Source organism: Staurois parvus, unplaced genomic scaffold (genome assembly GCF_062004578.1).
Source record: "Staurois parvus isolate SC_StPar_1 unplaced genomic scaffold, SC_StPar_1.0 ptg001083l, whole genome shotgun sequence".
NCBI classification, from domain to species: Eukaryota; Metazoa; Chordata; class Amphibia; order Anura; family Ranidae; genus Staurois; species Staurois parvus.
In genome coordinates, this window is record NW_028318879.1 from 285896 (window position 1) to 310721 (window position 24826).

Here is a 24826-nt window from a genome sequence, read left to right on the forward strand (position 1 = left end):
CACTCTAACTGCGCATGCGTGCCTTCGGGGGCACGTGGCGATCAGTGTTGTGCTGTGTCCCTGGGACACAACCGATCACTGTAAAGAGCCGATGACGTCGGCTCTGTCATGTAATCAACTTTGTCCAGTCACAGCTGATCACATGTAAATAGGAAATGCCAGTTATTGGCAGTTCTCTCCTCATGCTGACAGTGCCCTGATGATCAGTGTAGCCCCATCAGTGTCACCTGTCAGTGCCCATCAATGTCACATACCAGTGCATATCAATGCCACATATCAGTGCCTACCAGTGCACATCAATGCCACATATCAGAGCCTATCATAACTGCCTTTCAGTGCCGCCTATCATTGCCAGTCAGTGCCGCCTATCAATGCCAATGTCTCCTATCAGTGCCCGTCAGTGCCGCCTAACTGGTCCAATCAGTGCTGCCTATCCGTGCCATATATGAGTGCTGCCATTCCGTGCCCATCAGTGATGCCTGTCAATGCCCACAGGTAATGCCTGTCAATGCCCATCAGTGCTGCCTATCAGTGCCCATCACTGTAGCCTCATTAGCGCACACCACTGAAGGAGAAAAATTACTTATTTACAAAATTTTATAACCGAAATTAAGAAAAAACTTTTTTTTTTCAAAATTTGCAGTTTTTTTAGTTTGTTTAGCAAAAAATAGAAAAACCAGTGGTTATTAAATACCACCAAAAGAAAGCTCTGTCTGTCTCAAAAAAAATGATAAACATTTTGTTTGGGTCTAGTGTTGCACGGCTGCGCAATTGTCATTCAAAGTGCTACAGCGTTGAAAGCTGAAAATTGGCCTGGGCAGGAAGGCGGTAAAAGTGCCCGGCAGGCAAGTGGTTAATACTGGTTCTAACATAACAAAGATCTGTGGCATTGGATGATTTGCGTCTATGTAACATGTTGCAGGGATAACATTTATTGACCAGTGTGTTACGCTTTTTTCCATATAATTGATTGTATATATTAAGTACTGCATAATTGCGGGAGGAATATAACTGTTCTTTGTAAAGAGGAATGTATAAATGTATGAATGTATTCTTCATTATCTGAAATATTCTAATAGTATTTAATTTATTACAGAAAGAGAAAAAAGGTTTGCTGAAGTTGTTGTCCGGTGCATCCACAAAAAGAAAGCCTCGAGCATCTCCTCCTCACTCTCCTACACTAGAACTGGAACAGACTACACCAGAGGCCACTTTGGAAGGAGCAGTTGGCCCTGACATTCTAACCAGTACTGTCCGAGCTGCTTCTGGAACTGTCGATTGTGAAGCTGTCAATGCACTGGCACAGGAGAATCGCAAAACTAATTTGGTGGATCCTAATGTTCCTATAGCACCTCCACCCAGGCAGCCTTGCTCATCACTGGGCCCTGTACTAAATGACTCTAGACCTGTGATCTGTGAAAGGTAATTTAATACGTCATCTATAAGTAAAATTAAAATCGCATAACAGAGAAGTGCAGAACGTAACAAGGAAAGAGGCAGTGGCGTACACAGGTTAATCCCTGGACACATTGGGGGAGATTCACTAAAACTGGTGCGGCTCTGCATAGAAACAAATCAGTTTCCAGGTTTTATTGTCAAAGCCTAATTGAACAAGCTGAAGTTAGAAGCCGATTGGCTACCATGCACAGATGCACCAGATTTTGTACTCTCCAGTATTATTAAATCTCCCCCATTGAGCCCATTTGATCCATATGTTTAGCTCACTATTATGTCTCCTGGCTAAAGGCTTTCTTCAAAGACAAGTGTCTGCCAGATTTCCAAATCCACCCCCCACCCATATGCGAGCCTGTTCATTTCAGCTTTGTACCTACTGGCTCTCCCTAAAGCGGAACTATACTCACGTCTGATCCCTCAGTGCTCTGTTCCCAAGCTCCCCACCTGGCTGATGACATCAAATTCCCCAATCCACCCCCCCCACCAATTATGGGCCTGTTCATTTCCGCTTTGTACCTACTGGCTCTCCCTAAAGAGGAACTATACTCACGTCTGATCCCTCAGTGCTCTGTTCCCAAGCTCCCCACCTGGCTGCTGACATCAAATTCCCCAATCCACCACCCCATCCATTTATGGGCCTGTTCATTTCCGCTTTGTACTTGTTGGCTCTCCTTAAAGCTGAACTATACTCCCCTCTGATCCCACAGTGCTCTGTTTTCGAGCTCCCCATCTGGCCGCTGACATCTTCAGGCGGCCCGCTTCCAGGTCCCAAACACCAGCTGCTTTCATTGGCCAGACGGAGATGACATCACTTCTGTGCACGCAGAGGAGTTCTGACAAATTTGACATTGCCGAATTTCTACAGTGAGTTGTGTCTGCGAGGCTCACTGTACAGGCGTGGCATTAAAAATACTGCCTGTTCACCCATTTTTAATTTTATACCTAAAGTTTCATTGATGTGTCAGGTCTCTTGGCATATTGACTAACAACCCCTAATTCCTGTCAAACCCTCTTCTCTGAGAGGTTATATCCATACTGGAAGGAAGTGGGGCAGTGGCCCAACCTATGTATTTGCTTGGAGCATAGAATTGTGGTGTTCCCAGTACTTACTTTTTCTTCTGGGGAAGTTTTTGTTTTCAGGGGAAGTATCTTGTTTCTCCCTTGCAGAGGTTGTTAGCAGCAGCATCAAGAGATGTGCTGTGAACTTGGCATAATGTTTCTCTCTGGTACTAAACCTTCCTCTGATAATAACAGGTAAGTTCCTATAAAAACTATTGTAGATATGAGGTTAGAAAAAAAAATAAAGATACTGCACAGTAATATATGAAGAGATAGCAACTGCAAAAGTCTGTGCTAAAGATTCAGGATGTGGTCAAAATGAAAAATATTTCAGATAAGCAGGATGTTTGCTTTGTAAATATTTGACTGTACACAACAAAAATCCTTTGAAATGTTGAAATTTATTGGCTAATACTGGATTCTTCTAAAAGCATAATTAAAAATTTCAGTGAATTGCATGACTAAATCAATGGCAAATGGCCATTCCATGGATAATAAAGACTTTGCTTGAATGTAATAGTTCAGTTTTTATCTTTGTTTTTGATAGCAGCTCCAATGCTATTCAAACTACTTTTCTGGCACAGTGTCACCCCTGTCTTGGAAACCCTACTCTGCCTACTTGGTAAAGCGTTGCAGTTTATGTAAATGTATTCTCTGACATTTAGACTTATTTCTATGTGGTTTGTCTGGGTTTTTTTGTTTTTTGTTTTTTTTATTTGCTGCCAGTAATTGATTCCCTATCCATGAAAATGTGTACTTTGGAATCAGAGAACTTCCTGATCTGTCAGGCTATGAATGATTTTTCAGTCCAAAGTGTAAGATGTGAGATTTACATCATTTTTCTTTTCTAGATACAGAGTGGTGGTGTCATACCCTCCCCAGAGTGAGGCCGAGCTTGAGCTCAAGGAAGGGGACATTGTATTTGTGCACAAGAAACGTGAAGATGGCTGGTATAAAGGCACACTACAGCGCAATGGCAAAACCGGCTTATTCCCAGGCAGCTTTGTGGAGAATATTTAACTGTTTGATGTAGCGACCATTAAATAAGCACAAATCTATGAAAGCTGGCATGGCACAGCTTTTCTGGCTATTATCAGTCCTTTCAAAGTGCAAATCTTCACTGGCATCACAGGAGGTAACTGACACCTCTAAGACAAAGCCCCAAATTGGAATGGACTGGACATCATTTCTTGGTCTCTTAGTGCCCCTAGACTTTTTTTTGTCCGTGTCATTTGTGCCTTGTACTGTTAAGTTTTTACTTTTCTTTATTTTTCCTTTTCCCCTACCCTAACAACAAATAAACCAATGTTTACAAGGCATTAGCTAATAATTTATTTGATTACTTTCCGTTTTGTACATTTTTTTTTTCAGAAACATCTTTTGAAATGATAAATATAACATTTTATTAATTTATGAAATGCCACAGAAACGAGAAGCTGGTTTCCTTTCTCGCAAACTGTCATAGATAAACTGACTTCACTGTAGCCTCTTATATTGTTTTAATGGGTGGAATACTTTTTTTCTGGCAGAGTGGTAAAGTCACATTTGTTAGCAAAAGCACCAGAGGAGCAGTAAAATAACTGTTTATCATATGCAGAGTTCTTATAGATTTATGTAGTTTTTTTTAAAAATAATGTGTAATAAAATGTGTTTAGGTTTTATACTAGTGATGGTAAAAATTTAATATCCAGAACCCGTTGAGGGGAGCAAATAATGGGCACAGCAATAAGATCGCTTCACATCACAAGTAGGAAACATGGATTCCTGGAAAATTAACTGCAATGAACTAGGGATAACTGTTGATTTTAATGTAATTTCCATCATCAGATTACCATACATAATGTATTACAATTGACCATTGAATTCACCCTAAAAGTAGCTAATTCTATTAAAATGTTGTTACCTCTAAATGAGAATTGATAGAATAGAGTGAGGTGAGTATAGTGTCTTAGTTATCTTAGTTAAGCAGGGTATATATGTATTGAAATTTGTCCGGTTTATCTGAATTTCGATGTGTGCATTCCTCTCTGTTTAACAGAAGCCAGTCAAAGAACCGACTTCTGTCGAACAGTTCTGCTGGAAAACCAGCATTTGGTCAGCAACTGCAGCGCTGATCTGTGTATTCAAGTGGAGGAAATCCCTGCTGTCAGAAAACAATAGTGCAGTAGTGGAGATCCCTGCATCCACATCGCTTGCAGGAATCTTGAGTTTTGCATACCAAGCTTAACCCTAATGCACTGATCCAATTATTTAAAATTGCAGTCTGAGCTCTTAAAGATCTATCTGTTCTACTACATGTCTTTTATAGTCGCTAGGGATTCTATTGAACCTACAGATGGATGGTTCTCTTTTATAATTGTGATTTACTGGGTTGTTTTTTTTTCTGTAATTGCCCTCAAGAATGGGGCAACACACTGTATTAAAGCAATCCCTTATGCAGGCCATAGATGGGTCGAAAACCGGCCATTTAAAAAAAAAAAAACGAAAAATCGGTCGTTCAATAGGCCGACGTTACCACCAACGGTAAAAAAACGGTCGATTTTCGTCCCGTCTACGGCCGCATTTAATTACTGTCTGTCCCTGCAGAGAGCTCCGCTATTATATTTGACATGAAAATGTATAGCGGTTGCAACATTGTATCCATTGTGGATACAGATGTTTTTATCCAGATACAAATAGATACATTGTTGCAGCCGCTATACTTCTTCCTTCTTCTTTCTGCTTCTTCTTTCTTCTTCTTCCTCTGATTTTTTTTCCAACTTTACCGATAAAAAAAAAATGTGCCAAAATCCAGAAAAATGGCCAGCCAATTAAACCATTAACAGTGCGAAAATTGGCCAATTTTTTTTTTTTTCTATTTCGGCTGAAAAATCACCTGATTTTCAACCCATCTATGGCCTGCATTAGTGTTGAAAATTGGTTAAATTGAGGTCCACCGGATAGAGGGCACGATCAAGGGTCCCAAGATACCTTTTTGTTCTGTATCTTTCTGCTGTGCTGCAGCCTGCTAAAAAAACAATGTCCATGGTATAGAGATTGTAAGCATGCCCACATCGCTTCCCATGTTTGCAGAACCTAATGCTAGGCCAAAGTACTGTTAGGTGGAGTGTCTATGTATGTACACACACTGGCAACCAGATGCCATGCCCAATTATAGGGTTGCTCAGTTCTGTGTAGCTGCTGATCTATGCAGTGTTGCATAGGCAAACATGTAGGCTGCAGAAGCACTGGTAGGAGGGGGACATATTTTAGGGTACCCTCTGACAGCTTAAGCTGGGTATACACATGACAAAAATCGCCAGGCTGTAATGACCAGCTTCTGTTGAACTGTCATGCTGGAAAACCTGCGTTTGTCGATTGATGTGCATCTGTGAGATTGTTTTTCTTTCATGCAACCTGCTGTTGATCACAAAGAACTCAGTGTGTATACCCTGCTTTTAGTGTGCTCACAAATCTAAAATGTTTTTAACTTGACAGGTTTTCATTTAGGGCTCATTCACACCTCTCTGCTTTAGACAAGCTTTAGCACACCTTAAATGGTTCCTGTTGAACAATTTTTTTTTTTTACAGTTATTCTAAAATGGCATATAAAAACTGGTAATATCTAGGTGTGAATGAACCTTTCATTGCTGCACTCTAATATGTTCTGTTCCATTGTAATTTATTGATTTTGTGGTCAGTGATTAGTCATAGAAGTTAAGGCCTCCATACACTGTAAGTCCTCATCCACACTTGCAGCTGCGTGGGGGGTTTAGAGATGAAAGGAGGTGGTGAGGGGGGTCGATATAAATCCGACTTATTACTAGTCAAATGCTCTTTGAAGAGCCATCTGAATGCGGATCCCTTTTTTGGAGGGTACCGCATGTGTAAACAGGCCTTCTAAATTTCATTCGAAAATAATTGTGGAAAGTCATTTGATTTTAGAACAGTTGCTTGCAGATAGATCAACTGCAGAGAGGCGAATATTCGAAGAAGGGTAGACACTTTTTTTTCTTGTTGCTTATCTAACCTTACAAATGAAATGTGTTAAGCGGATGGTGGCATCATCAAATGCGTTAACAAAAGAATTTACCTTTAAAGTATAACTAAAGGCAAATCGTTTTTTTTTTTGTTTTAGATAAAGTGGAGAGGTATTAGAACCCCTGTCAGTTTTTATTGTTGTCTGTGTCCCCATTAGAGTGCTTCACCCTCTCAATTTGTCCTGCTTACCAAATCCCAAGAAATCCCAAATTTTAGGTTGTCGTCAGAAAAGTAATAGAGGGGAAATCTTTCAATGGGAACACTAGTTCTGGTGACCTGGGAGTCCCCAAGAAATTCCATTAATTTGCAGGGATTTCCTCTCACTTCTTGTTTGGCTATGGGACAGGAAGTGGAAGGGAAGTCTCCTCAGTAGGACACCGATGGCGAAAATAAATATGACAGGTTTTAACCCTCCTTTTGCTCTATCCAAAATGTAAAAAAAAATGCCTATAGTTCTACTTTATGCTGACTTCCTTTGACATCTGAACACAATTGGTCAACTATTTTTTGCAGTTCCAGATTACTCTTTTACTTACTATGCTGTTGAGTTTATGCTTACAGCAGTATTAAACCCAAAGGGAAATATTTTAGGCTTTCTTCCTTCTATTTTCATCTGGTGATCCAGCCAGTCTGTTGTTTTTCAGAAGGACAAGCTCTGTTGCAGTTACAGCAATTCAAAAAATCATTTAACACTGGCAGGGGTGCTTACAATGGTCAGCTTTTATTTATGAAAAACCTTTTATCCCAAAAAAGAAAGAATACTGTTGTAACTGATTATAAAGTATTAGCTGGAGTTCAGCTTCAATTTGTTAGATGTACTAGCAGATTTACATACACTAACACCCCTCTCCCCATACTGACAATGCTCCAGTCCAAATGTGCCCCCTGTGCTCCTTTATCCAGAGTGGGGGCATTTAATACAGGAGGTGTGTTTCTGGCCAAATCACCATATGAAAACAGAGGGGAAAAACATACAGTGAGGAACAGAAGTATTTGAACACCCTGCGATTTTGCAAGTTCTCCCACTTAGAAATCATGGAGGGGTCTGAAATTCACATTGTAGGTGCATTCCCACTCTGAGAGACAGAATTTAAAAAACAAATTCAGGAAATCACATTGTATGATTTTTAAAGAATTTATATGTCTTGCACTGCTGAACATAAGTATTTGAACACCTGAGAAAATCAGTGTAAATATTTGGTACAGAAGCCTTTGTTTGCAATTACAGAGGTCAAACGTTTCCTGTAGTTCTTGACCAGGTTTGCACACACTGCAACAGGGATTTTAGCCCACTCCTCCACACAGATCTCCTCTAGATCTGTCAGGTTTCGGGGCTGTCGCTGAGCAACACAGAGTTTCAGCTCCCTCCAAAGATGTTCTATTGGATTTAGGTCTGGAGACTGGCTAGGCCACTCCAGAACCTTGATATGCTTCTTACAGAGCCACTCCTTGGTTATCCTGGCTGTGTGCTTTGGGTCGTTGTCATGTTGGAAGACCCAGCCATGACCCATCTTCAATGCTCTGACTGAGGGAAGGAGGTTGTTGCTCACAATCTCACAATAAATGGCCCCATTCATCCTCTCCTTAATACAGTGCAGTCGTCCTGTCCCCTTTTGCAAAAAAGCACCCCCAAAGCATGATGTTACCACCCCCATGCTTCACAGTAGGGATGGTGTTCTTGGGATGCAACTCATCCTTCTTTTCCTCCAAACACGACGAGTGAAGTTTAGACCAAAAAGTTCTACTTTGATCTATTTTCACCAAGCTGCTTGGCAATTGCCCCGTAGCCCTTTCCATTCTTGTGGAGGTCCACAATTTTGTCTCTGGCGTCCTTTGACAGCTCTTTGGTCTTGCCCATGGTAGTAGTTGGTGTCTGACTGACTGTGGGGTGGACAGGTGTCTTTAAAGAGCTCAGACAGGTGCTACTAAGTTATATTAATGAGTGGTGTAGAGGTGGACTTTTTAAAGGCACAGTAACAGGTCTTTGAGAGCCAGAATTCTTGCTGTTTCTTAGGTGTTCAAATACTTATGTTCAGCAGTGCAAGACAAATAAATTCTTTAAAAATCATACAATGTGATTTCCTGAATTTTGTTTTTTAAATTCTGTCTCTCAGAGTGGGAATGCACCTACAACGTGAATTTCAGACCCCTCCATAATTTCTAAGTGGGAGAACTTGCAAAATTGCAGGGTGTTCAAATACTGTTCCTCACTGTATAAAAGAAAACTAATGCAGCCAACACATCTAATGATTGGTAACTGCAATATATTACATTTTGGTTTTAATGCTGCTTTTAAGTAAAAACAAAGCTATGAAGTGTTTCATTCTTTTGTGAAAGTCTTAGTTTGTCAAATGATTATAGCATTTTATACGAATGTTGACTATAAAGCAAAACCCAAGGCGTGTGCATATTATGCTCATCATAGTTGAATCTTCTTGTGACTGTAGTCAAAAGTATTATCTGTGACGCTAAATGAATTAGTAATTGACCTAAATGCTTTGTTACATCACATGCATCTTGCTAGAACTGAATAACTGCAGAACATTTCATATGGATAAACTCTGCAGATTTAGAATGCCTTTCGTAGTATAACAATAGACTTAATTTATCCGTTTACAAGCAGAATTTTAATGTGTTGTCAAGTTCTGCAGCCAAACTATATTACTATTATATTTAAAAACTATTTTCTTTAACCACTTGCCCTCCTGAGGATTTACCCCCCCCCCCCCCCCCTTCCTGACCAGACGATTTTTTTTGTGTTCCGGCGCTGCATTACTTTAACTGACAATTGCATGGTCATGCAACACTGCACCCAAATTAAATTTACATCCTTTTTTTTTCCCCACGAATTGAGCATTCTTTCGGTGGTATTTGCCTGTGCAGTTTTTATTTTTTGTGCTATATATAAAAAAATGACCGACAATTTTGAAAAAAAAAAAACAATATTTTTGATTTTTTTGCTGTTAACCACTTCCCATCCGGCCGTTGTATATAAATGGCCGGATGGTGGCACTGCAGGGTCGTGTGGCCGTTTAACCGTTCTAAACTCCCTGGGAGTGCGCGCACGGTGATCCGGTGCCCACTGTGTCCTCCGGACACAGTGAAACACCGATCATCGGACGGGACCTCTGTACCTCTTGGCCAATCAATGATCACATGCAAAGTAGTAAGCAAGATGTCACTTCTGACATCATTGCTTACTACGTGTGGAATCTGTGAATGATCACAGAGGTCACATGGTACAAGGCTATTCACAACAGCCTTGTACCATGTGACAAGTTGTGACCAATCACAGCTCACTCAGTAGTTCTCAATGGCTGCAAAAATGCAGACAGAGAGAAAGAGAAATTATTGCTTTTACATCCTATATGGGTGTAAAAACAATCAGTGTAAAAAAAAAAAATCATCACCCCCCAAAAGTAGTACAGTGTCACCATGGTGACACTGTACTGCTAGGGTGACAGTATGTAAAAAAAAAAAAATATATATATATAAAAAAATAAAAATGTAAAAAAAAATGTTTAAAAATTATAATTTTTGGTTATAAACTAATTTGGCTTATTTTTTTTTTTAATAAAAAGATAACGGAATACATTTTGGCCAAGATTTATGATGAAATATTATTTATTTGCAAAATTTTATAAGAAAAACACTTTTTTTCAAAATTTTTGGACATTTTCATTTACATAGCAAAAAAAATAAAAATCCCAGTGGTGAATAAACACCACCAAAATAAAGTGTTATCTGTCTCAAAAAAATTGTAAAAAATTCATATGGGTACAGTGTTGCATGACCGTGCAATCGTCATTCAAAGTGTGATAGCACTGAAAGCTGAAAATTGCCCTGGTCAGGAAGGGGGTAAATGTGTCCGGACTGGAAGTGGTTAAACATTTCCAATAAAAAATTTTAAAAATCACATTTTGTCATAAATTTAGGCCAAAATGTATTCTGATACATGTCTTCGCTAAAATAAAAATCCCAATACGTGTAAATTAAATGGTTTACATGAAAGTTAAAGCATTTACAAATGGTGGTGATCAGCGACTTATAGCGAGACTGCGGCAAGCATTCTGATACTGGAGGGAACTGACTTGGTGTCACTGACATCCCAAGTGACACCAATACAGTGATCAGTGCTAAAAAAAGCACTGACACTGTACTAATGGCACTGGGAAGGAAGGGGTTAACATGAGGGGCGATCAAAGGGTTAACTGTGTACTGGGAGTGTTTTACATAGGGGGCCGTGTCAGTGTGCTTCACTGTAAGCACACTGCTTTGGATGGCTGTGCTGTGCACAGTCATCCAAAGCTGTGTGCCCAAGCTGACAGGGAGGAGATTGGTTAGTAAACAAAACCGTTCTCCTCGCCATCAAAGATCGCCCAAAATCACCGGGCATCGGCAAGTAATTACTGGCTGGGACCTGGTGATTGTAAGCAGGCAACAGGGTTAGGGCGCGCACGCTCCCTGCCCAGTAATGTGAAATCACGCATATATATACGTGATTTTGCACACCCGTGCCACCCTGTAGCAGTATTTCTGCTATAGGGCGGACGGGAAGCGGTTAAAGCAGACCAATCACAAACCTGGATAATTCAAACTGAGCCAATGCTTATAAAATGTATAGGCAATAGACAACTTTGGTAAAACTTCAAAATGATCAGTAAATGGAGATATCGCCAGGTAAATTTACATGCAAATCTCAACTGTTCTTGTAGAAAAAAAAATGCCACTATTCCTGCTACTCTACTGGCTGAGACTCCTTATTACTTAGTGAAGTTGCCCATAGAAAGGACCATTAGAGGCCCAGGAACGGACAGGGCCTAGCTTCACTTTTACGAAGAATAGTAAAGATTTGCACATAACTGGATCATGCTGCTCATTTTGATGTGTGGTTTTCACTGAAGGGTAATCAGTAGGGCTGGCTCACACCAGATGCAATCCAGTGCATTTTTGTTCTGCCTCAAAAATGCATAGACAGTGTTTAACATGGATTCCAATGACCTTAGTTCACACCAGTGAAGTGCAGTCAACAAAAGTAGAACATGTTGCATTTTTTTTTCTGTATGGAACGCAGTTGGAACAATGCAAAACACATGAAAAATGCACATGCAGAAATTATGGTGTGAACCAGCCCTTACTGCATCTTGTCACATTCTTAGTCTGAATTGTCCCATTTTGTGATATTCTGTAGTGTGTTGCATGTTCCGCATAGCCAGTGTTTTGCAGTTAGTACTTTGGTGATTTTTATGCAGTATAGCGAATGATGGTTAATTTAGATTAATTGCAAAGAATGGTAACCGAAGTGTAGGCCATTGACATGCCAAATGAATTGATGTAGGCGGTATAGGAAAAAACACTATACAGATCATTAGAACAATGCTTCTCTCAGCTTACAATGGAAGTCTCTCTCTTCTAATGGGTCTGAAGTTGTGCTGCGCCATTTTACAACCTGCTCTTGTTTAAACCAATACAAAAACAGTGAGAACCGTAAGACATATGACACGTGTATAAATGCTCCAGGTTTGTTTTCAGGCATTCAAGGGTCACATCATCAAGAAAAATAACATAAATATATTAATAAATGAACTGCAGTCTTGACAAGGCTGTGATTTATTATGTGCTTGACATTGCAGATCTTCCCCTTATGTCAGTACTTGCTGCTTATACTATAGACTTGTAAAGTGCCATATGGCAGTCAGTGTTCATGTCACCAATGTGTACGCACATGGAGGACTTCTCCGTTACAGCATAAAGAACAGTATCTTTTATGAGAATAGATAAATGAGGTACAACCGTTTAAAAGGAAATGTATTAGAGAATCATTGAACATTTTTAAGCCACGTAGAAAAATAAGATTGCCACAAATGCTGATACCAACCCTCACCTATGTAGTGAGCTATAGCCTGGGATCACGGTTGCCCAATATTACCATGTTTTCTGGGAGGGATTTAGGGCAACTAAATCCTTGTCTTACCAAACATACCCTCAGGTTTCACCTTTAATGCATTGTGTATTGGATATCCTTGTTCACTCAATGAGCTTGTGTTCCAGAGAGATTCACTTTCCCTCACCTGTGTTTCAGAGGGATTTACTTCCAGATTTTTTCACTTGTGTGGACAGAGAGAGACAAAAAACCCACCAAAGCACATTATTGGAGAGGCCTAAGGATATGTTTGAGGACCTGTGCTATAGACAGTGTGAGATAGCTGGCAAGCCTCCAATGGCCAGGGGCCTTATATCTCTGCAACACAAATCATTATCAGTTAATTATAGTGCTGTACACCAAATACAGAGCCAGTAAAGTACAGGTATATCCAAGGCTGAAATATTAATATTGCAGGGGGGCAGATTAATGATGAGGGAGGAAGTGCTGAAGATGCTCAATAGAAACCGGTGGCAAAACACTTCTAGAATAAAAGATTCTCCATCTACAACTAGTGAGTGCAATAGGACAGATAATGTTATGGATAGCTGCAGTATAGCTGGTGAGTGCTCCATATATTCTACAACAAAATCTGATGGGTAGTCTTAGTAGCCCCAAAATGTCTACGAATAAGATAGCACATCATCTAGTAAGACTACAGGCATTATTTTCTGAGGAATTTAACCCCTTGGCACCAGCGCCTCCTGGCCTTTTAAGGGGTTTGTGACGCTGGGAGGTGGGGCAAGGCGGGCTTTAAAGTCCATGTGACTGCCGTAGTTGGTTGTAACGGCAGTCACATGATTGGAAAACTCCCAACCGCAAGTAGGGATCGGGACCTTTCCGTTAGGTGCCTGTGAGTGTGCTGGGAGCATGCAGGGTGCACGCTCTCGGCACATCCTTTGTTTACATCTGTACACATATATGTAGCCTCTCAGCGCCCATGCCCAGCAGCTGAGAGGCCGCATATTTCCGTACTTTCAGCGCCAAGGAGTTAAGATAACATAAGCAGACGGCCATTTGTAACAGCCCTAGTTTTCTTTGCTGCAGTTATTAACGTCGTGCAAGCACCACTGAGCTGCACACAGACTGGAGCTACAGTTAACAGCTGTCTCCTGTTGAATGTTTGTAGAACATTTGGAGGTTGTTGATGCTCTAGAGCAGGGGTCTCCAAACTTTCTGAATACAGAGCCAGTTTACTGTCCTTCAGACTTTAGGGGGGCTGGACTGTGGCAATTGGGACTAGAACAGTCCTGATGTCAGTGGGTAAAAAATCAATACCCCATCATCTGTGTCAGTGGGAGGAATTGTGCCCCATAATTGGTGTCATTGGGACCAATTGTTGCTGTCCTTAGGAGGAATTGTGCCCCAACATTGGTGTTAGTGGGGGGAATTACACCCCATTGTTTCTATCTGTGGATGAAATAGCGCCCCAAGGACCAAATAAAATCAAGCAAAGGGCCTCAGTTTGGAGACCACTGCTCTAGAATATACACACTTCACTTTCTTAATTTACTAATTAATCACATATTCCAAATTATTTTGCCCGCTTTGGCCTGCTAGAATTTAGTTCTACAACATCCTAGCAACCATTCATAGCCTAAGCCTTTTGACAATATATACTCAGGTCGCTTTCTAAATAGTATGTGTACGGTTTGAGTTTATCCTGATGTGTTTTCAAACTCTATAATCCTTGGCGTTTATAGAAAACAGTCTTGGCTGCATCACCTACCTTTGCATAAGTATGATTTTGCTAGATTACTTTGGATTTGGTTTATTTACAGATTGTTCAGATGACTATCAAACCTCAAATGAGGTCTACCCTGAGATCTAAGGTCCTTCAACTGAAGAGCAAATACAATTCAGTTTTACAATTGCATGCATACTCTCCCTGTAACACAGAAGAACAGAATATCCCTCACTACTACCACATTTGACATAATCTTAATGTTTTGAGAAAAATGTGTCAAATAATGTGCCATGTACACATATAGTTTCTAGAAAGAATCATCTGAATGTGTTCATGTAGTAATGTGCAATTACAACACAAGTGCTACTATCCCATTACAGGCAGTCTCCTGGTTACAAACAAGCTAGGTTCTGTAGGGTTGTTCTTATGTTGAATGTGTATGTAAGTTGGAACAAGTACATTTTGTAAGTAAAAAAAAATTGTTTTTTGGATAGCATAGGGAAGGGTTGACACCCCTGTAATGTGTTTGTTTTTTTTTTTGTTTTTTTTTTCTGTCTGGGCCCCTGTTCAGAAGATTTCACCTCACTTTCTGTCCCTGTGACAATTAGATTTTGAGAATTTTGGGGTGTTGTGGAAACAAGGATTGATTATAAACCTTCAGTGAAGACACCCTTTTCCCATGATAACTCTGATAGGAGTGAATTCTCCTTCCTTGGGGTAGATTTCCTCTCACTTCCTGTTGTCTCCTTCCGTTTGAAAGTATGAGTCGTAAGTCGGATGTATGTAACTTGGGGACTGCCTGTATATATATTAAAAAAAAAACTCCATTTTTTTTTTTCTTTTCAATTAGTATGATCTTTTATTTGTATGCCTTTATCACTTGTCTCCATACATGTTAAGTTGTGTGTTCCTTTTTCTTCAATGTATTGCTTTGTATTATACAGGTATGATTTCTGTAGGTATCTTTTAAACATCAGTTGTGTGTAAATGATCAAAGTTTACTTTATATGGCCTCCGTTTTTAAAGTGGGACCCACAAAAAAGCATCAAATTTTGCCTTACAGTGGTAGCTTCTGGTGGCAAAAGTATCAAGAAAAATGTTTTGTTTTCCATTTTTTTTCTAAACTGCATTCTACTGTTTTATTTATACTCTATTGACTATAGACAAGATGGCTGCAAGTTCTGGTTGTGACAGAATCTGAGTGTTCAATGTTTTTGATCACCATGAGACGTCGCTTTCGATGCCGTATTCCTTCCCTGTCTCTACCAGTTGTGACTTTTCTTTTTCACATATCTTGTTATAGCATACTTGAATTAAAATGTTTTGTGAAAGGAATTTACGAAGATGAAGCTGGCTTCAGCTTTTCTGGAGATAAATGGGTTACAAAAAAATAAGTGTAGGGTTGTTTGTACTGTATGTGTAAACCATTTTAGGATAGTCTGTTGTTTGTGATGGAATTTTACGATGCAAGGTCTTTGCTAACTGGGTTATTTAGCATCCAAGAATCTCCTCTGCCTTCCCAATCTGGTCAACTACATGAGTCATTTGTGGATCTGCATTAGCTGTCAACAACCACAGGTCCCTAAGGCTTGTAGTCACCCATATGGATTGCTACATTTTTGAGGTGGCCTAGGGGATTCTTAAGAGCATAGTAAAGATCCACCCATGCTTAAGGCTGACAGGAAGCTCCAGTGGAATCTGCGAGGAAAAAAAAAATGTTGTTAGCCTTGCCAAAATGTATCTTAAACTCCAAATGTCTTTGAGTCTGTGTCGCTGTTTTGTTGGAGACTGTTGTGTGTAATTTTTATTCTGCCCTTGATGTTTTTAAGGAGATACTAGATTCATGTTTTGTAACAAGAATTCTTGCACAGCCGTGTAACATTTATAAGTATATGATTAAACTTTTTTCATCAAGAATAAAATTAGATGAAAATGTCTGTGTGTGCTTTTTAACACTCCTTGCAATAAAGGCTTTTGTAGTTAATGGGAATTCTAAAAAAAAAAAAAAAATTAAAATACAACAATATGCAGTACATGTATAATTGTTTTTGATAGAAAATGCAGTGCATTGTAATGTTTAGGACCTGTAGCGGAAATAGAAGTCTACTTGTGTTCTCACTGTGCTTTTGTATGTTTGTGGACAACTAAAAACAGTGTCCACATGCAATGCCATGTCTTGCCAATCTGCACGTATCTACTGGAAGCTAAAGCTGGCCATAGACGAGTAGTTTTTTTGTTTTTTTTTTTCCATTCAGGCCATTAAAGTTTCCTCCATCCACACAAGCAAGGATGGAAGTTTCCCCTGCTGGGACATTGTATTCTGACAGCAGCTTCCATTGCTGTCATAATACAATAATCATTGTCTGAAGCCACCGATTGATAAAAGTTTTCCAACATTCTCAAGCAGGGACGGCCACACACTGATGGTAATTTGGCCAGTTCTTGCTGAACTGGCCAAATTTTGAGCCATCTATGACGAGCTAGTGCAGTGCAGAACCAAAAAGGAAATGCGCAATGCCCTGAACTTCATCTTTTTATTCCCAATATTTTTATTGCCTGTATCTTTCAAGTTGTTTTTTATTGCTATGTTATCTTTCATGGTGTTCATGTGTCAAATAATCATTAGTCTCATTGGTAGCAGTACACTTCCATTATGCTGATGCTCTTGGACCTTCCAGAACAAAATCTAGTTGTGAGTTTGAACAGAACTTGCAAGGTGTAGCCTGTTTTACCAGAGACCGTTCATTATGGACTATGCTAACATGTAAAGCTGGCCATAGGTGGACCGAATCTCGGCCAGTTCAGCAGGGACCTGCTGAGATTTGATCCACATATGGGCAGACTAGTTGCACTGAAGTTGATCCATAGAAATTAACAAAAAAAGTAGATACATTAAAGATCATTCCACTTCAAACTTCACCTGATTCATTCCCTCCTCACCTTTTTGTTTAAAAAATGTCCCCTTTGCATCATTGGTTTTATTTAGTTCATGAATACAAACTCTGATTCTGACTAATATTATGGCACATGAATTCCGCGAAGCCTAGTTCTGCCCCTGCTCAAGCCAATAACTTGTCACTATTTTCCAAGGGGGATAAGGGGTGATTTACCTATCCATGCAGATGGAAATGACTAAGATTTGGAAGGGTGTATTTGATACATTGGGGTTGATGTATTAAAACAGGATAGTGTAAAATCTGGTGCAGCTGTGCATAGAAGCCAATCGGCTACCAGGTTTTTTTTTTGGTTTTTTTAGTATTTTTGTAAAAGCTTAATTCAACAAGCTGAAGTTAGAAGCTCTTTGGCTAGCATGCACAGCTGCATCAGATTTTTGCACTTTCCAGTTTTAGTAATCAACTCCATTGTGTACATACAATATTTTGTGGGTTGAAACTGGCTTCTTACCTTTTAACTTTTTCATCTGTTGAGTTTAGCATTCTCCCACTTCTTCTTCCCTGGGATGTAAAAGCAGAAATCCAAAAAACAATTCAATAAACAGACCATATCAGGAAAAGCCTGGAAAGCAGAAAAATGTAAATGATGAGAAATAATTGCCACAACAAAAAGTAAGTTGCAGAAATGTACAGAAGGAAGGGATGGCCAAAGCAAATGGTGTACATAGAATAAGAGAAACATAAAAAAGATGTATTTATATTTTTAAGCATATGTAACATAGGCCATTTGATAAACAATTGCAGAAACTAGAGCTGAAGTCAAAAGGAAGTAGCTGATCTTATTTTACAAATTGCATCCTTTTAAAGTAAACATAATAAAGAGTTCACTTTGCTTTTCCATCATTTCCGAGACCCAGATGTTTTTCTTGGCTCTTCCTGCAAGTACAAAGACAATTATACTAATATTTCAGTAAATGCTTATTTAACCATTTCAATCAAGGAATGCCAGCTCATTGGCTGTGACAGTTCCTTAGCTGTGTGTGTTTAATGATTATTTTAGTCATTCTATTTCACCAGAATAATACACAGCACTGTAAAGGGATCCATTCACATTTGTCCTGTCCCCCAAAGGAGTTCAATAGAAGCAATTTGGGAAGAACGAATAGCATGCATTTGGCTTTTGAAAGAAACCTACAGAACCATGGGAATGAATTGCTAACACGGTTTACATGGTGTTCTAAGTGGGATTCAAACCCAGGATCCATCACTATGCGGCTAATCATCTCTCCGCATCTCGTGTGTAGAACATGGAATTAAGTGGTTACTGCACTGTAATGAAAATGGCTTCTATATACCGTACATCAAAACCACAGTACAAAGTTACTGACCCACCTTACAGAGAGGATTGCACTCTACTCATTAGTCTCTGCCCCGCACAGCATTCAGTAATGTTTCTTCATCCGTGACACACGTGAATGTACATATTAGGGCAAATCTGGATGAAAGACAATTAACCTTCCTGTAAGTTCACATTAAAATTCTTTTTCAAACGTGGGCCAAAACGACTTATTTATGTAGCACCAGCAGTTTCTGCAGTGTTTTCCAGGGAATAGAGAACCATATCGGTTCTTGCCTGTAAAGGAGCTTTTTAACCCGGCTCACGTCTTTAACCTTTTACCCCTAAATAAAAAAAAATAAATTTAACATAACTATTAAGTAATTGCTAAAACGACAATCTGACCCTTAAATTAAGCCCTTACATGGAAAATATCATGCACTTTCAGCAAGCACATTATCCCTGCATAAAGTCATTTTTGATGTGACGTTTATATTTTTTCATATGCTTGCAATTCTATAATTTTGTTACTGCATTAAAAATAGACCTAATTAACTACAGTAGGAGCTCTGTACTCAGGGTTATTAACCACTTGCCCTCCTGAGGATTTACCCTCCTTCCTGATCAGGCCATTTTTTGCATTATGGCACTGCTTTACTGTAACTGACAATTGCGCGGTCATTCAATGCTGCACCTTATGAAATTTACATTCTTTTTTAATTCCATGAATTGAGCTTTCGGTGGTATTTGATCTCTTCGACGTTTTAATTTTTTGCGCTATAAAAAAAAAGACCGACCATTTTGAGAAAAAAAAATATTTTGGACTTTGCTATTAAACATGTCCAGTAAAAACATTTAAAATATCAAATGTCATCATAAATTTAGGCCAAAATGTATTCTGCTACATGTCTGCTAAAAAAAAATCCCAATACATGTAAATTAATTGGTTTGTGTGAAAGTTATAGCTTTTACAAATGGCGGTATATATACTGGGATTTTTTTTTAAATTTTTACTAGTAATGGCAGCAATTAGCGACTTCGAGCGGACTGCGGCGGACATTATGACACTGGAGGGAACGGACTTGGTGTCACTGACATTCCCAGTGACACCAATACAGTGATCAGTGCTAATGGCACTGGGCAGGAAGGGGTTAACATGGGGGACAATCAAAGGGTTTACTGTGTGCTGGGAGTGTTTTACTAGGGGGTGGTGTGTGTGTGATTTACTGTGATCACACTGCTGTGGATGGCTGTGCTGTGCCCTACCATCCACAGCAGTGTGCCTGAGATGACAGGGAGGAGGACTGTTAGTAAACAAAACATGAACAAAGCATATCCCTCTATAGTGTGTACGTGTCTCAATCAAGAGCACTAAGGCTTGGTTCACACTTGTGCACGCTGTGTGGCTTGCATTTGCATGGCACCCTTCTAAAAACGCGCCAGCAGGAAAATCTCACGGTCTCTTTGACCATGCAATATCCCTATGGTTCCGCAAATTGCAAACACTCTGCGGGCTGAGATGCGTGGAGGTGCCATTCAGAGTGAATAACAGCCCCGCTCTTCTCGTAAGAGCAGCAAGATTTGGCTGTGGGTGCAGGAACAGATGAGATTTCTGCACTCCCAACCAGCCCAAACAGTAAGAACCAGGGCTCAGTGTCATTTCTGTCTGCTGCCCAGTTCCTCTGCTATCTATATGAGTCACTTTTAACAGGGTTTCCTGACACCATGAGAAAAAAAGGTGACGGAGAGGGTGCTCCAGCACAGAGCCTGTGATTGACAGCCTCAGCTCTGTCCCTGTGTACTGTGTGAAGAGAGTGGGTCCATTCCCTTCACTAAGCTCTGAAGAGTGTGACTTCATCTCCCCACCCCCTGATCAAAGCTCAAACAAGTTGTACAAATTCGGGTGCTACAGATAAACAGGTACAACTTGTGTAGGAGGAATTGTTTCATCTCTGTGTATCACTAGCTAGTTAAGTCACTGGTATAGGTAAGGGGTTACAGCCATTTTAACATCCGTTCAGATGCTATGTCAGCCACATAGGAAGTGTATTGTTTTTAATGAGCCAGACAACCATAACCATTTTTCAGTACTACAAAAGTAGTAATCTGTATGTAAAATAAGCACATATTGCTGTTCCTAAGTATATACGGTAAATTACAAACTATAAATACCAACGTTTATTTAGATTTTTTAAATACGTTGATAACGTGCATTGTTTTCTCTTTTCCCATGGATATCTAGAAAATACTCCTTTCAAATCTTAAAATCTACAAACACCTAAACTCTAAGGCTGGCTTCACACCTATGTGACACAATAATACTTTGTGTGGTGCATTGCACTGGTATTCATTTAGAGTGCAAAACACGCAAGTAAAAAGAGTATTCTGTGCGCTTGCGATGCAGCATAGCATGATGGATATGACCAGGGCGTATTTACCACAAGGCATTTGCCTATGGTGGCATTTTTCAGGGGGGCAGCACTGCCCCTGGAAGAAGAGATACTTGTGGCATGGAGACCAGGTAGGATTGGAGAGAGGCTGCAGGCTGCTTGATAGTGTATGCAGAGCCTGACTCTCGTTCCCAGGGATGTTCTGAGCTGTGAAGGTGAGTGTCTTTCATCTCTTTTGCCTGGGGGGATGTGTGGTAGTGGAAAACTCTCTTGAGGGGGAAGGGAAGGGAAGTTGTTGGTCAATGTCAGGCTCTATCCGCGGGGGGGGGGGGGGGGGGGGTCTCAAAACTGCCTAGGGCAGCACGAAATTTAAATACACCACTGGATATGACGTGTATTGTGGTGCGCTGCATTAAGAAAAATGGTGGGTACATTAACTACTTTACAAACCTGCTATAGCCGAATGATGGCTACAGAACATTTGTCCAGTTCTGGGAGGGCGTCATATGATGTTCTCCTAGAATGTGCAACCCCAGCAGCGCACACCCGGTGCTTTTAGTGATCACATGACTAGGTAAAAGGACAATCACAGCGGCCTTTTACCATGTGGTCAGCTGTGTACAGCAGATGACAAAGTTAATATTATTATTATACAGGATTTATATAGCTACAGTTGCCGGTTATCGGCAGCACTTTCCTCACGCTGTCACATTGGGAGGAAAGTACTGCCGATAACTGGCAATTGTCACAGAACAGATCCTCCCTGATCATCAGTGCCACTTATCAGTGTCCAGCAGTACCGCCCATAAGTGCTACCTGTCAGTGCCCATCATTGCTGCATATCAGTGAAGCATCATCAGTGCCACCTCATCAGTGCTGCCTATCTGTGCCCATAATTTCCACCTCATCAGTGCTGCCCATCCATGCCATCTCATCAGTGCCGCCTCATCAATGCACATCAGTGAAGAAGAAAAATTACCTGTCTGCTAAATTTTATAATAGAAACAAATTTTTTTTTGCTCTTTCTTTGTTTATAATGCAAAAAATAAAACACCCAGTGGCAATTAAATACCACCAAAAGAAAGCTCTATTTGTGTGAAAAAATAACAGTTTAATATGGGTGCAATGTTGCATGACCGCGCAATTGTCATTCAAAGTGCAACAGCACTGAAAGATGAAAATTGGTCTGGGCAGGAAGGGGGTAAAAGTGCCCAGTAGGCAAGTGGTTAAGGGACACATTAAGTATTGAGGTACACTGGGTTATGCTGCTGCTTTCAGGAGATTGGATGCTAGCAATAAAAAGCTGTAAGGACAGGCTAGTATTGCCCCTCCCACTCCCATTTTTGCTAGTGTCCTACGAGAATGGACATCTCCCCTCATCTGAGAGAAGCAAACCATTTCTATTTCTATTTGTCCAGTTTCTTTACTTGCTGCAAAGGAAGAAGGAGCTCATTTTGCAGCTCTTTGGATTGGCTGATCCTTGGCATTGCCATTAAAACTGTACCTAGACCCTGCTCAGAGGAGGAAGCAGGCCCAGCCTATGTTTCCTTGGGCACTGCCATGGTGCTGACCAATCAAAAGCCATCTAGCCCATACTGTCATCCCTGCACTGAAAGGAAACAAAGCTGCGGGGATTTGAAATCCCAGCTTTTTCTTCTCTCACAGTATGGGATTGGTGTAGGGGGAATTTCCCACACCGCTCCTGTGTGACAAGCCTGGGTTCACACGAGAGAAGTGGGGAAACCGCATGTGACTTGGACAGGAATTGCATTCCTGCTCAAATTGCATGCTATTCTTTGCGGTGCAATTTGCTTCCATACATTTTGTATTGGCTCAAATTGCACCGCAAAGTATAGGTTTCAGGTGTCGGGAGTATTTTCTGGAGTATTTGTGAAGATGCTCAATATCGGCACCAGTGCATCTCTAATAAACAATGGCCGTGGTCCACGGGGCCTTCAGCTTATGATCCTCTAACCATGGCAGGGGGGTCTTCTCCCTAAGGGTCCTGATAGTGATAGCATGGACAATCGTGCCTGCTGAGTTTCAACTCTCCTCAGAGTCTTCCTTAACTCCTTCAGGGTGACTCCCTCCTTTGCTTTATCTAAGGAATTCTCTGCTGCTATGTCTGAGTTTACCGGTAAAATTGCATGAGGTATCTGCAAGTGCGTGATTACTGGTCCTCAAGAGTCCATCTCCGATTTCCCTGGGGCTGCAGCCATTCCTGCACAGTTAGGCTAGGTTCCCATCTTTGTAGTTTGCAGTTGGTGCGTTTTGCATTTTTGAACAGGCAGTTTTGATGCTTTTTGACTGTTCATGTAGTGTGACTTTGATGTGACTTTACACTCTCTGGCACTCAAGTAGTGCAGGAACCTTTATATATCCAAAGTCACTTTTTTTTGCCTAATAGGAAAGTATAATAGTTCTGTTCATGTAGTGTGACTTTGATGCTACTTGAGTGCCAGAGAGTGTAAAGTCACATCAAAGTCGCACTACATGAACAGAACTATTATACTTTACTATTTGGCAAAAAGAAAATTAAAAATGCATAAAAAATGCACCACTTGCACTTTTGGTGTGGGTCCATTGAAGTCTATTACATTCAAAATGCAATCTGCTGTGGGGGGGGGGGAAGCCCCTGACCCTGACCCTGACCCTTTCCAAAAAGCACACTGGCTCAGAACGTGCAGATGTGAACCAGATCCATAGGAAACCATGTTAAATGGACTGTACTGTGTTTCTGCAAAATGCGCTTAAACATGCAATGTTGGGAACCAAGGGTAAGTGGAGGATGAGGAGTCTCGTACCCTATCCTTATCTGAGGAACCCCGATCTTCAGTCATACTTCCATAACTTAAGGGTAACATATCGCTCCTTATTCATGCTGAAAGTTATGGAATGGTCATGCGGGAAAACCAGCATTCAATCATCATGTGCAACCAATGGCTGCAGCTCTGATCTGTGTATTCTGACAAGGGGGGTTTCTTCTGGTTAAATGAAAAAAAAAAATGAATGTGTTTACCCTGTTTTAGTTTCCAAACAGAAGATAAAAGATTTTGGTATTGTTAATTGGAGCCATTCTCAATACCCATGCAACACCTTCCCCTTTTCAATTCCCATGGACCAAAAGGTGGCAATCCTATCTGAAATTATTATGTAGGGATTATGGTTTCTTATCAAATGCTTCTCAGACAGGTATTTAGCATAGTGACAGCTTCTCTTTTAGCACATGTACATATATAAGTAGTGTGTGCAGCTGCCATGCAGAACATTGACATGCAGTCTCTTTCGTGTTTCTAAATACCTCTTCTGCTGGAAACAGGACCTCTGTAATTCGGTCAGTGCTTGGGAAGAAACAGTTTACCAGCCTGTAATAAATGTTTTTTTTTTTACTTTTTGAATATATATATATATATATATATTTCTTTTCTCTTATCTTTATAAATAAATGTTTTCAAGTATTAGATTCCTGCTTGCTGTCTCTGAGATACAGCTCTCAGGTTGCTGCACCCCCTCTACCATTTTGTTGCTCTAGGGAGAACGCTGGATCTTTTTCGAAACAAAATCTAATAATAAAACGTTCCAGCCCCGGGGTGACAAGTAGTTATTACTCGGGCCACAGTGTGTAAGAGTGAACGTCCTCAGTGGTTTGCACCTTTGACCTCCTGGGTTTGAGGCAGAAGATCAGATGAATGAGCAGCAACAAACAGCTGACATTGACATTGGAAGCTATAATTACTGAAACCATCATTTCAGGCTTGGGGATTGTGCCGTACAGCTGTTCAGTGTCTATGTGGGTGGATAACAGCTGGAAGATGAGCCGAAGCAAGAGCAAATTACCTGTGTTCACTCACCACAGAAAATAAAATAAAAATACACTGTCATTAAAAGAGCCTTTATTCACGCTTGACTGCAAGGAAAGTACCAAACCAAAGCAAGTCGGTCTAATTCTATGGCATTCTGCATTGGAAGAAGTGAATGACCTGTAACATCTATCTTCAACTTCTACATAAAGGAATGGGCTTATACATACCAGTAACTGAATAATCTGGAAAATGTTGTCAG

The 24826-nt window shown here is 40.4% G+C and overlaps 1 protein-coding gene across 2 annotated transcripts in view; it reads left to right on the forward strand.

Moving 5' to 3' along the window:
• The window catches only part of SH3RF1 (SH3 domain containing ring finger 1), a 235877-nt gene extending 232044 nt beyond the window's left edge, over positions 1 to 3833 (forward strand). For both annotated transcript variants that reach the window (XM_089658593.1, XM_089658594.1), the window contains 2 exons: positions 1097 to 1422; positions 3366 to 3833. In XM_089658593.1, coding sequence (XP_089514719.1) covers positions 1097 to 1422; positions 3366 to 3534 — 495 coding nt within the window. In that variant the 3' untranslated portion in view covers positions 3535 to 3833. The remainder of the gene's footprint in view (positions 1 to 1096; positions 1423 to 3365) is intronic.
• The last annotated feature ends 20993 nt before the right edge of the window (positions 3834 to 24826 follow it).